The following is a 13886-nucleotide window of genomic DNA, read 5'->3' on the forward strand; positions in this document are numbered from 1 at the left end:
GAAACTATGTCCAGAATTTCAAACTGGCATTGTGGGGGTTTTATTATTATTATTAATGGGAGAAAACTATGTTCTTCATATAAACAGCTTTATCCAAAATTAAGAATAGCTAATATAAATCTCTTATGTTTGTTTTGTATGTGGTGGGGAAGAACCAACAGCAAGGAAGGCCTCCTTCCCTTTATGTAATCGAAAAATTTTAGTATATCTGGTGCCTTGCTGAAATAGCTTCTGTGGGGGTCTCTCCTTTTGGGACTGTGGAAATCTGCACATAGTGGACTGTGGTGCAGTAAATCTCCATCCTTCGCAGTGCTGAATGACAATCCCAGATTGTTTCCCCACTCTGCAACATGCAAAACTGCAATTCTGGAAGTAATGGATTTCCACTTTCTCAAACACACAGACACACCCCTGCAAAGAGGACTTGGCTGAGAAAGGTGACACAGCCCGCCCCGGCACCCACTCCAGAAAGGGGCTTGAGCTGCTGCATCTCAAATATGCAGTCGTTGTATTTAAAGTGTCTGTTGAGGTGGTGTCTGATCCCTCCACACTGAGCTTGAAGGTGGTGGGACCATTCTTATGCATGTGCTTAAACGTTGCTGTTGTAGAGCCTTAAAGTCTGACTTTCCTTTTACTGTAACCACACAGAATAACAGTAGAACATAGCTGCAGCCCTTATTCGGTACCTTTTGCAGTCTGATCTGCTGTCTTGTTACAACTAAACTACCATCATCTTCTACATAGATGTGAAGGAAAACAGAGCTGGGCCTTTGGTCAAGAGGTTTAGTCTTTTTTAATGTAAAACCAAGCCAAAAACTGTGGAGTCAACTAAGTTTTGAGATGAAGAATGAAAGTCTGAGTACGATTTAGATAACCTTGGTGAAATCCATGCATGATGGAGATAGAACTGGAACAGAATATTTTGTAAAGGTGATATTTATGATTTGTTTAAATAATCTATTATTTTAGTAATTAGACTTAACAGAACTGGAGATTGACCTGAGCTGTTCTAACAAGAGATGGTCAAGATGGCCTTGTTCCAATGTTTTTCCCAGCAATCACAGTAACCAGCATCTCAGACAGAAGAAAAAGGATCTTAACGTTAAAAATAAGCAGGCGTGTGTTATGTTGGCAGCACACCTTAAGTAGAAGCAGAAGGTAAAAAGATTTGGAGTTAAGTAGGCTTGTTGGTAACCCATGAAATTCAGTAAAATGGAGGGATGTGATTAAAAATCTGCGTTCATTTTTATGTTACCAAACTGAATTTTCTACAGAGCACCTTTGAATTCATTAGTTTAGAACTGCTTTTAATTTGGTGTTTCCCTTGAGAGCCATTATATTTTTCTGCTGTCAGCCTGATGTTGAGGAAAAAAAGAAAACTGGCAGATGTGGCGTTTTCATCTAGTGTGCTTCGTAGTTAAAAACAGCATTAACTGCTATGCACAAGCAGAGCATTACTTTTAATAATCCATCACAACTAAGTAGTTTAAATAAACTTAGTTTCAAAGATTGCTGCCATGTAGAGCTAACGTATTTTTTTCTTGTTCATTATAATCCTTCTATGTTACAAAAGGATGCATATGTGTGATATTTTTTTAATACACCCACTTGAAAAGTATTGAAAAATCTTTAACAAAGAGAATTTAAAGAAAAAATTTATATGGAAGTCTGGCAAAAACAGCATTTCATATTGTTCTTACAGTATTTTATACCTCTACTCCTGATGTGACTATATATAGTTTACAGCCTCATTTACTTTAATGTGCTACCTGAATAACATAATCATAGCAATAACTATGGTATAGGGTTGTAAGGTGCATGAACTGCTAATGCTTTCTGACGATTTAAATGACTCGTTCATAAAGTGTTCTTTTAATAATAGTGGTAAAGCTTTTAGCACTAGATGTCAAAAATGCGAAGAATATTGGCTTTTTCAAGTGTTATTTTTCTAGCTAAAGTGTGTTTTAATAATAAATAGCACCAAAAGACAAGGTTATGTGGCTCTCATCTGTATGGCAGGATCCAAGTAGAGGACTCTTCCTGCATATGCTAACTGCTTGACCTCTGTCTGTGCAGTTATGTAACATCCTTAATGTGTTTACTATTTCTTTGTTTTGTTAAACAAGATGTTTCTTGTATCAAGAAAGGTCAATATAACCTGCAGAAAAAAATAACATCACAATAGGTGCAATATTATTCTGTCACTGCTCCACAAAGCTCTCTACAGCAAAAAGGACTATGCCTTTGTATTGTAAATTGGGCAGACATACCACTGAAGACCAGACTTTCCAAAGGGAGGTATACTGGGAAGTCAATCAAAGGCCAGGGAACTGCTGGGGGATTAAAAAAAAAAAAATATATTAAAAAAAGAAAGCCTTATTTTCTTTCCAGTTAAGCATCTTCAGGAATATATTTCTTTCTGTATCTCCAGGTTATTTGGCGTTACAGGAAACTGTGCTGCCTGCAGTAAGCTCATACCTGCTTTTGAGATGGTGATGAGAGCTAAGGACAACGTTTATCACCTGGACTGCTTTGCATGTCAACTTTGTAATCAGAGGTAAGAGAATTTCTTGGATCTGTTCCATGAATTAAGTCCTAATTCAGCACCAGTGTGGGCATACATTTAATTGAAAAGGAAACTTCTACGAATAGGGGAAAGCCAAGATTGAGAGTAGGACCTGGATACTTTTCCTGGGGCTGATACAGAACATCTTTTACGACCTTGGCCAGAAAACTTTTAGTGCCTCAAATTCTGCATCAATAAACAAGAATAATGTTACTTCCTCTCCTTCATAAGCCTGTCTGTCGAGTCTCATTAATTAATATTTATAGAGGACTTTGAGAACCTTTACTGCAGAAGACCATAGCAGCAACATTTGTCATTATTACATTAATTTCACTTGAATTCCTCATTTTTATCACATCTATTTCTTTTAAAGTACATGTTGTTTCTTCCTGTTGCCAGAACTGTAATCACTTTAAATTTAAAAGATATTGTTCCCACCATTTTCTCTGTAGCAGCATTGGACTTCTTATGTTATATTCTTACTTCTGAATACTAACAGTGGATTATAAAAACCCCAAGGATCCAAACCTTAAGGTACAGTTGCAGAATGACTGTCAAAAATGATAAAATTGTAACAAATGAATTTTTCAGAGGCAAATAGAGCTGAACTTATAGCAAGTGAATTCATTTAAAGTGGTGGCCAAGTCCTGTCAGAGATTTCACTGTGAGTTCCATTTCTGACCCCACAAGAGCTGCTAGCAGCTTTGCCAGTGACTTCTCTGAGGTCTAAGAAATGAGGGAACTAATTATGTCCACTCCTTAATGTACCTATTATGGTTTTTTTTCAGTTATTACATGACTCTATTTAGAGTTCTATAGCATTCATATTTTTCTTCATTTTCAGGTAGAAGGAAACAGAAGACGTACATTTCTAGGGAAGTAACAGAAAATTAGGAAGAGAATAGTCTAACACTCCAAAGTTAGATATAGCTCTAAATAAGCTTCCTAACTCACCTTGTCCCATAGTGTATTATTTTGTAACACTGTAGTCATTTAAAAATCAAACATCCCTAAAGAACCATAAAATGTAGAGCTGCTAATAAGTGTAGCACACTACAATTACACTCTCTAAAAAAGCCAAATTGACCTTTTTCATCATGTTGCATGGGAAATTAAAATACCAGGCAAGTAATAACCACTGCTTAAACTATATAATAATGCAAAGTAATTATATGTTCTAATGCTATTTAAAGCCCTATATCAATTTTGTCTTGCCACAGAACTAAGAGTCTGTGTACTGAGTAAGGCAGGCAGAGCCTCTGGTAGTACCCACTTAAGCGAGACACACTCACAGTCCTAGGTTTCGTTTCTGAAACCCTTCACATCCCTGGTTTTTTTCAAACCATGATTCTAGTATCATTATTAAAGTGCCTAATATATTTCTGTTGTTCGCTTCATTTATTACATGCCATAATGGGGCTGCATGTCTTTAGTGTTGGTTATGCACAATTAGCACTTAGTTATTGTCTTGTCACTTCAGCCCATACAAGACAAACTTCTTTAATGTAAGAAGTCAGCTAATCTTCATCAGTCAAGCAAAGCAGACAATGTTTGTTACCCTGAGTGCAAAAGATTTTCATCATGGTTAGCACTCATGGATCTGAGGAAGTGAACTTTCTTTTTCTTCCCTCCTAAAAGCAAAGCTGTTGTGATTATTTTTAATGTTCTTTTTTTTGCCATTACAAGCATGAACTAATGTACAAACTCACTTTGCAGCTAATATATATCACACTGTGCCCTAGGGCCACTGATCCTCCTGGAAAATTGCTGTTAGGTGCTTCTGAAACGGAGCTTTCCAGGGATATTTAATAATTGTTAGCCTTGTCATTCCTGAGCCTTCAATCTAGTCTCTTATTTGATTTTTACTTTGCATGTAGTTTGGGCAAAGTGTTGTGGAAATAATCTACAGGGGTCTTAGGCTAGGAACAAAAGAATTTATTTACCTGAGATACAGTCTAGTTCAAAACAAAGAGCAGTTCCAGAAGTTTCAAAGAATTTCAGAAATTCTCAAAATTGCCTCTAATCCAGATTACATTGCAGTAGCTGTCATGGAGCCTGAAAAAACAGACTGCCTGTAGGGTGCCTTTCTTTCTCACAATTTTGGGCTAGTGGCAGTCTGAAGAATTAATTTTGTTATTTTATATAATAAATTTCATTGATGCTCCAACATAGTTCTTGTGTGGTCCCTATGGCAAAACATTCCACTGACTATATTCTCCAGTTAATAAATACCTTTAAAACTTTTGTTTTGCATTACTTGTAGAACAATAAAAAATAGGAATGCTAGACACCTGACTCATCACCAGTTTCAGAGGTTTTTAATGTCTGATATGAAGCCTCTTTTTTCTTTTCTTTTAAACTGAATAATCTTATCAGTCACTATGCTATTAATAATTTCTGCTGCCCTTCTCAGGATCCTTTTTTCTTTCTCTAGTTCAGCAAAACAAAACTAAACAGCAGATCCCGAGTGAGTATGGGTTTATAAGATAGCAGCTTAATTTTCTTTCTTTATTCCACACTGCCTCTTCATGTGCAAAACAATATTCTTGAGCTTTTTTAGGTCTACTCTTCCCTTTCACTCCAGTCACTATCCCTAAGGTGGAATTTATTTATTAAAGATATATATATATATATATTATTTTTATTTACAAACTCATCAGAGGTATCAAAAAATCCCCAATGGAGGTAGCAGGGCTTACCATAAATTGCAACACATGTGTGTCCAACCTTACTCCCCACCATCATGCTCTCTTTCCCCATTACATTTTAAATCATTTGGATCTTTCTTCATACTAATACAAGTACAACATAGTTGGAGTACTACCAGAAAGTATGTAACGCACCCTGTTCAGTTCCATATTACAGATTTTCAGTTATCATCTGCCATTTAGGCTTTTTCCTAACAGAATATTTGCAACACTCATGAGGAGACTAAATTGTTTCTTCAGTTTGCATTACTTTGTCTTTGGGAACACTGAATTTCTTTGGACTTTTTGTGCCTAGTTGCCTTTTCCAATGCCTTCCACCTTCCAAGCTAGCTAATAGTCATATTAATTCGCATCAGACCAATCCTTCAGGCAGTCCATTCTTCAGGATTGCTGTTGCATGGTCTTCTTATTCCTGCCCTTTAAATGGTTGATCCTGGCCAAGGTAAGAGGACCCTACCCGTTTTTTTGCCTAGTGCTTTTTGTGAAAGATTCAGTGACTTTTCTGCTTTTATGTACAACTTCACTCTTTGCTTTCTTATTTTTCTGTATCTATAACTCACCATCCAGCTCAAGTCTCAGTGTGGATGGTAGTTAGACACCCTTGATTTCAGAGGACTTCTGTTCAGGCCATAAACTCCATCTCTGAGCTAACTCATAATGTGCCTGTCCACTTTTACTGGCCTCCTGAAAGCGGCATTTTCAGACTGAGAAGAAAACCATGCTTTCTCACATACAGTATTCTAGGAAGATAGGCTGTATTCAGGCCTATAGACATAGACAGGGCTGTAAGGGATCTCCTGAGCCTCTGAGCCTAGTCCTCTCATATCAAATAGGCACTATCTTGTATTTTCCCTTTCATAAAGCCATTTCTCTCTAGGATCTAATTGCTCCAACCAGCGAGTTTTTGACATATATTTGCCATTTTTTCTTGTTAATGATGCTTAAAGCTGTAGGCATTTTGTGAATGTTAAGCTGTGCTCCTAACCAAAAGTTTTTAGCATTTCCTCATCTTTCATGTCTCTGTCCGGCTTACTTTTAATTTGAAGGTTTTCCATCTCCTAAATACCCATAGAGCTTAATAACAGTCATCTTAATGGTGCAAGTGCTCCCCTTCCTCCTCTGTAAACATGTTAAACTTCTCAGAAGTACTCCCCCTCACATAGGCAGTAGCCCCGATATAGCTAATTTCTGCAGAAAATCTAAAGGAATAAAAAAGAGAACCACGGGGAAAATAAACTTGTAAACAGACTCTATCTTTCACACTTTGTCAGACTGTATGTATGTGACTAGTAAAATGGAGTGGAAAATCTTGCGGGTGGGCTCAGCTGTATCTTTGCTCGACACTTTTAACTACAGCAATGATCTCACTCTGCCTTCGGCTTTCCCACTTTCTGGAGTTTCCGTGTCCTTCCTTTCACTCTTTTTCGGCTGCTTTAACAGCTTGTTGCATAATTCTGTGATATTTTCTCTCTACTGTCTGAAGTCAGCTTGGAGTATGGTTTAAAACCCCCATCTGGTGTCACAGAGGTGTGTTTAAATCCACAGTTCTATCCTCCTATCCAAAGCAGCCTTTATTTTAATGTGAACTAGACTGAAAATTATTACATACTCATTCAGATCACTGTCCTGATGTAGCTGTAAACACTTACCTCTTATACAAACTGTAAAATGCCCACACAATGCTGCCTTTGTTCTCTGTCAAGTGGCAGAGAGGGAATTCACTGCCAGGGAAATCCTTATTTCAAACATCAACATTAGATTTTTGCATGAGTGGCCATTTTATAAATTCTGAAAACCTGAATACTGCTTTTTTTCCTTGAGTAACTCTAAATTTACAACAAAAAATAATACATTTTCCATACCTGCTTCTTAGAAAAAAAAAACAAACAAACAAACAACAGTAAATGAAAAGCACACCAAGCTGAGGTTGTTGTCATTTGTTTGTATATATAGTACATCATACTGGTAAAAATGTACTAAGCCAGGCACAGCTCCCACTATCCAGCTTTTGACAGTAAATGGATTTCTTGACAGAACCCTACACTTTACTACAACCCAACCCAACCCTTTACTATAATTAGTAAACCATAGGTGTGGACTGATGAAATGTGATGTAAAAGAGTGGCTTTGTTCTCTTAGCGATGCATTAACATTAATTTGAATTGTACTGGAAAATGAATGGAGATTTAAAAAAAAAAAAAAGAGGAAAGGAGGAAAAGCAGAAGAGAAGTTACATCACTGAGTGAACAAAGCAGAGGTGAAAGGTGTTGGTGTGGTTAAGTCTGAGCTTTCTTTATCCTAGAGGAAATAATTAAATGTTTCCAGATGTTGTTTCTTTCTACCACAACAAAGATGTGACATTACCAGAGGAGGCACTTCACACACTGCCATCTTTGTTCACAGCAATATTTCTCTCAATTTCTTAGGAAGTCTTCAGTACTTTGACACACATCCTGTGCATCAGAAAAGATGACAGACAGCAGTGAGATCTCCTTAAATATCTGTTCTGTACAATGAAATAGCTATTTCTCAAAATGGAAGTTTTATACTTATTGTGATTAGTGTAGGCACAAGTTCCCCTTCCAAACAAGGTGGTAACAGAGGTCATTTTGTAATATAAATGGCCTTCCTTTTGCCATTGTAAAATATGACAGGAATTCTAGGATGTAGGTTAATTATAATGGCCATTCTACTAATGTCACAGTAGTGTCAAAAGTAGTAGTATCAATTTATGGTGGTAAGTCCAATCTGGCATGTTAATGTAGCCTATTGTATATTTATCCCTGTTCATCTTGCGTGCCTATTACATAAATTGGGTGAGAGTTTTAGAGAAGGCTGAAGACTACCATCTGTCTGCTAGAAGAGTAATAGTCCTGCCTCATTATATACTACTAGCCTACTGGCATCTCAATATGTTCCTTGACTCCATTTGATATACGTGCCCAAATTGTGCCCTGATTTACTTCCTATGCCAATTCCATTAAAAAAACCCTCCTGCCAGAGCAGGAAGGCTAGGCTTGAATTTACCCTTCCATTTTAAACCTGTGGCAGGTTTAGATCCCATAGTGTGCAAAACCAATCTGAAGTAATTGCAAGATTCAGCTCTTTGACTTCAAAAAAGGCTAAATCTGCTTTTAAGAGTCAAGTAAAGTTGAAAGTGTGGACGGGCAGAATTTTTTATATTTCAGCCATCTAATTACCTGGTCTAATTGTACTTACGAGCTAGCAGGCCAGCTTTAAATGTTTTTCACATGCTGCTTGCCTCTTGTCACCTAATAAGTGCATAATTCACACATTTAATACCCAGGGGCACATGCAAACCTCACCATCAGTCTTTGCCAATGTGTTTCAGTCATTGAACTTGCACGATATGAAAACAGTTGCAGAATTTGGACCAGAAATATCATAAGTAACAGGTTTCCCCCAAAGCACAGAGGATCACCCCCAGGGGGCAAACGCAGCCCCAGATGAACACAGAAGGTGTCTGCACCATGCAGACAGACTCCGAGCTTACAGGTTATCGCACAGCCAAGCATGTCTAGACAGGCCACTGGCAGCCTCTCTGTGAGACAGCTGTACACTTGGAAGGTAAATGATTTGTGGAACTGTGTATGTTTAAAGCCACTCATGCATAAACCTGTCAAATGCCATGTAGACATAGGTAGAGCATTTCTGGCTCGACATATTAACATAGCAAAAGCAAAAGGCATTGACACTTTTTATTGGGAAAGGCATCCTGACTCCCTTGTGTAGCTGGTGCCGTTTAATTCAAACCATGGCATTTCTCTGAGGGCTGAGAAACAAAATCCTTCAGCCAGGATTTTGAGGCAAACAATGTTGCAAGAAGTCACAGGTATTGCTGTGCGAGTGAATTGCAATTTAGGAGGGTATTTTTCATTTACTATATATTTTAAACAAATTAGTCTGCTAAGGTCTGTATTACACTGGAACACAAAGGAACATGTAGCTGAATAACATTCACGGCTCAGTTAGTGCTTTCTGTTGGGCAAGCAGAGGTGGTTGTGTCTCCCATCAACGCCTGACCCATAGGGAGAGCCAGCTGGCTTTAAAATAGCCCTCTGATGTGGTGGGCACTGCTGGCCAGATACTCATCAGTAATCCTTGGGCAAACTGTGAAGGAGTGACTGATTTGTCACAATACACAACTTTCCCTGCTTTGGTCCATATTAATCTACATGTTCATTTAAGGGAAACTAAGAAGGACAATTATTATTTTTAAATGATTTCTTTGGGAAAAACACTTTTACATCTTAGTTAAGACACTTTTACCTAATCTGGTGAACTGCACAAAAGAAATTTTTCAGCATTGCTGTCAATGGACAAAAATATAAAAGATGGAAACTAGAGAAACTGTGAAAGAACTTCTTTGCTTCAAGAATTCTGCATTTCAACATACCTACTGAAAATCCTTCTGTATTGTTAGTAGCCTAATATACCAAGATTGGATTGGGAAGGATAGAAGGAATCTGTAAATTCTTTAAAAGAATCTTGACCATAAATAACTTAAAGATTTCGGGATCATTCCATAATCTCTATTTTCAGTCATCATAGGCACCAGGCAGTAATCCTACAGAAAAAAAGTTCACAAATAAACAAACCAATTTTCCTTTAAGAGCAGAGCTAATTCTTTTCAATCCACTTTTTTATTACACTATTTTCTCTCTATCTATTTAGCTAGCATAAGGATAAATTTCCAAAGCTACCCAGTTGGAAAATAAATGGGTTCACTGTTTGTCTAGCATTCCAATCTTCACAAATGTAAATCAGTCCAACTGCTACTCATTTAAACCTCCAACTTCACAAAACATTAAAGGACTGCTTTCAATACACAATTTAATCTGTGACAATTCACCAAGATTTCTGCTTGAACATCATTAGAAATTGACTATCTGATAAAGAGAGACCGCTATCAAAGGTCAGGCAGGTCAACCTGTGTAATTTATGTAGTTTTACTGGGTCAACTACAGCAGGCACCACTACTTGAAGGTTAAATTGTTACAATTAAATACATATACAGCTATTCCCATAGCTACTCTGCTGTTAAATCTACCGTAAACAACACAGCATTTATATCTGACCCTAATTGTGTCCAAGATGTCACCATTTGGAAATTATACAAAAAAGGACATTATAATCTGTTACACATTAAACAATACTTTATGTAGTGAGATCCATAATTAGCTGGTAGAAACTGGTTTCATTTATTCACATCACTGTTAAGGGGTTCATTTAGGTTACTTTCTTTCATTCTAATTGGAATAATGGGAGCAGTGCCTCCTAACGTATTTTATAGCTGGAGAGTTCAGTGTAAACAAAGACACGTAACCCTGCCAAGGCACTCACTAGGGAAACTCTTTTTCTATGCATTGGCCCTATTCACTTTCTCCCTAAGTATCTTCAAGAGGACTGGCTTCGTCGGGCTTGGGGAGTTGAGGGAGGTGTTGGTGAAAAGCCTTCTTATATTCAAGCATACTCTTAGCTGGGAAATTCTACTTTACTGAAAGTTTGAAGCCACCTAGCCAGAAAAAGTGTTAACATTATGTGATTTTCCTACTCATCAGAGAAAATCAAATGAAATATCTCTGCAGCGTTTTCCTGCAATCAGATGTACATAATAGTATAACAAGGGAAGTATACTGATACCACAAGAGAGAGAGTAGTTAGATGAGTAACTAAATTTATAATCAACTCCTACGTGAAAAAAGAAAAAGGTTGCTCTGCATACCTGCCTGTGTGCCTCTAGTCTGTACCACAATATACGTGAAGTTGTTTGTATGCCAGAAATGGTTCTCAGAACCACTGGTTTAAATCAGTTCTAGTAACTGAAATATATCAAGAAATTCTTACCGGTACAGCTGCACAAGACAAATGTAATATACCTCAGACGAGCTTCCTACTGCATGCAATCACTTTGTTTTCCCTCTAGTTTGTGTGAAAGTAGGGCACTTACTTTTCACTCAACTCCATAGCCTGTATTTATTCTGTTTTATCTGTGTGCTAGTGACCTGATCCAAGACTCCCACAGTTTTCGGTGGGCTTTGAATGAAGCCTTTGGCTGGGGAAGGAAAAGGGCTTGAATGCACTAGGTTTTGTTGAAAGTGCAGGATTAATTCTGATGCCAGAGAAATTCCTCCGCTGGGGTTTCACATACTTGCACATGTGTTTGCCTGTGTTGTGACAGGCAGCAGAGCTGCAAGCCACGCGGTCAGTATAAGAGTGTGAACACTTGTACAACCCTTACATGTAAGATCATATCATGTCATTCATCCTGAATCTACCTTTTTTTCCCCTTTATTATTATTATTTCAGATTTTGCGTTGGAGACAAATTTTTCCTGAAGAACAACATGATTCTGTGCCAGACGGACTATGAGGAGGGTTTAATGAAAGAAGGTTATGCACCCCAGGTTCGCTGATCTGATGCCACATCATTAAGAATACAAAGCACTATGTTCTTTTATCTTTTTTGCTCAACATGTATATAAGAAATGACACAGGAACCTACTGAATAGCATAGATATAGGGAGACAGAATGGTTGCGTGAAATAAAAGGCGGACTGCATCTGTATGTAGTGAAAATTTCTCCAGTTCAGAGTTGAATGTTAATTAAAAAGGTACTGTACATACAGCCGGATTCTTTTTGCTTGCTCTTGGGGTTTTTGGTTTGTTTGGGGTTTTGTTTCTTTTTGTGTCAGTTGGCATGAGATGTTTATTTTGGACTATTGTATATAATGTATTGTAATATTTGAAGCACAAATGTAATACAGTTTTATTGTGTTACCATTTGTGTTCCTGTTTGCTTCTTTGTATTGTTGCATTTAGTACAATCAGTGTCTAAATTTACTGTATATTTATGCTTCCTGTATCTACCAGCTATTTTAAATGAGCTGTATCTTTCTAGTAAAAAGAATTAAAGAGCAAATCCCAACCATTATGCTACACTTAGAGCTTAAGAATACTGTTTACATTAAAACTATTTAGAAAACTAATAACTCTAGCAGCACCTGCTGCTAATGATGCTATGGTTAAGGGTCTATCAGCACTTCTGTTATAAGCCTCTATTTTTCAGGGGTTAAGCATCTGCTATTTAATTGCATAGATTTTCCTCAAAGAGCACTTTTATTTTACTACAAAATTTTGAAAAAGAAATCTGATCGGTTTGGGATATATTACAAAAGGTGCAAAAGTTAATGATTTTGGGTGCTGCTTTTGTGCCCCTTAGGCATTCAAAATGCCTGGATTTGATTTTTAATTTAGCTGGAAATTAAGCCCTAATGCAAACCAGTGCCTCTGGGTATCTTATTTTATATATATATATATAAAAAATATATGTTATTTTTCTGAAGTCATTTAATTTTTTGAAGGGTGAAAGGGAGACGACTTCAGTTTATATACATTTTTAAAATTTCATAAAATTTGAGGGTCTCTCTCTCTTTCTTCCCTTTTTATTTGTTTTAATCAGGGCTTAACCCTAAAGTTTTCTGGGTCTGTGTACTCAACAAACCCTGGAAAAAAGTGAAACTAGAAGGCACTGTAAATAGCCCCCTCTGAAGGTCTGTTTACATTAAGGAAATGACCCTGAGCTGACACTAGGAGAGTGACTGGTTACTAATTACCCACCTCAGTGAATGCTGAAGGTAATTTAAGTGCTGATGTAGATGGGACAAAACTTTGAAATACCACTACAGAAAGCGAGAGCTACCACACTTATCTAGGCAGGTACTTTGCTGTCTGTGACAATAACCTACAGGTTGTTCCCATCAGTACTGGCAATTAAAATCCTTTTGACAGAGGTGGAGTCACTGCTGACAGCTACAGTTGGTAATCAGTCCACTTTCTAGGATGGGTGGACTTCTGTTTTTAAAGCCATGAAGCTATTGCATCAGCAGGATGTCCCCAAGTGCTCATACCCCTGACAGAGCTTACAGGTGTTTGGCAAAGGAAAACAGGATGAATGTTTAAAAAGTTGTTAAATTCATATTTAATTCATTTCTCTTTGCCACTGTAATCTATCTAAATGGGAAAACAGCCTGCATTAAAAAAAAAAAAAAAAAAAAAAAAACAAAAACCAAACAACCCACAACATTAAGGAAAAAAAAATTAAAACAAAAAAGAAAGAAAAGAAACCTACTATACCTTATGTCACTATGAAGCAGAGCTCTTGGTTTTATCTAGACTAAGAACCCCCACCTTTGCTCAAGTTGACTGCTGTCCTTCCCTGCTCTTCCTGTCCCCTTGTGCAGTTTCAACATGTTTTTCCTGGGGATGAGAAAGCAACTTTGTAATGCAGTGAGGTAATTCCTCTAGTGTATGGTTTGGAGTACACTGCACAGTGGTTTGATTTAGAAATGGATATTTAGTTCTAATGACTATTGTTACAGTGTGGTTTTGTTTCTGGCTGTGAACCCTTTTAAAAATAAGCATGGCTCAGAAAACTTGACTTTGACTCATACAGGAACAGTAAGAAATGCAACAACTCCTCAGGCTGTTCTTGCTGATTAGAAGAAATCGCTCCACATAGGTTTTCAGGTTTTTACTCCTGTTTTGTGGACCATCTTCCTTCCTAACCTTGAGCACAAGTCCCTTTCCACT

At 37.4% G+C, this 13886-nt stretch overlaps 1 protein-coding gene across 4 annotated transcripts in view; it reads left to right on the forward strand.

Annotated features, from left to right (window-relative positions):
* LMO3 (LIM domain only 3) overlaps nucleotides 1-13362 on the forward strand; it is a 57526-nt gene extending 44164 nt beyond the window's left edge. For all 4 annotated transcript variants that reach the window (XM_009570642.2, XM_009570643.2, XM_009570645.2 and 1 more), the window contains 2 exons: nucleotides 2432-2557; nucleotides 11605-13362. In XM_009570642.2, coding sequence (XP_009568937.1) covers nucleotides 2432-2557; nucleotides 11605-11710 — 232 coding nt within the window. In that variant the 3' untranslated portion in view covers nucleotides 11711-13362. The remainder of the gene's footprint in view (nucleotides 1-2431; nucleotides 2558-11604) is intronic.
* Nucleotides 13363-13886: the final 524 nt, after the last annotated feature.

Source organism: Cuculus canorus, chromosome 1 (genome assembly GCF_017976375.1).
Source record: "Cuculus canorus isolate bCucCan1 chromosome 1, bCucCan1.pri, whole genome shotgun sequence".
Taxonomy (NCBI): domain Eukaryota; kingdom Metazoa; phylum Chordata; class Aves; order Cuculiformes; family Cuculidae; genus Cuculus; species Cuculus canorus.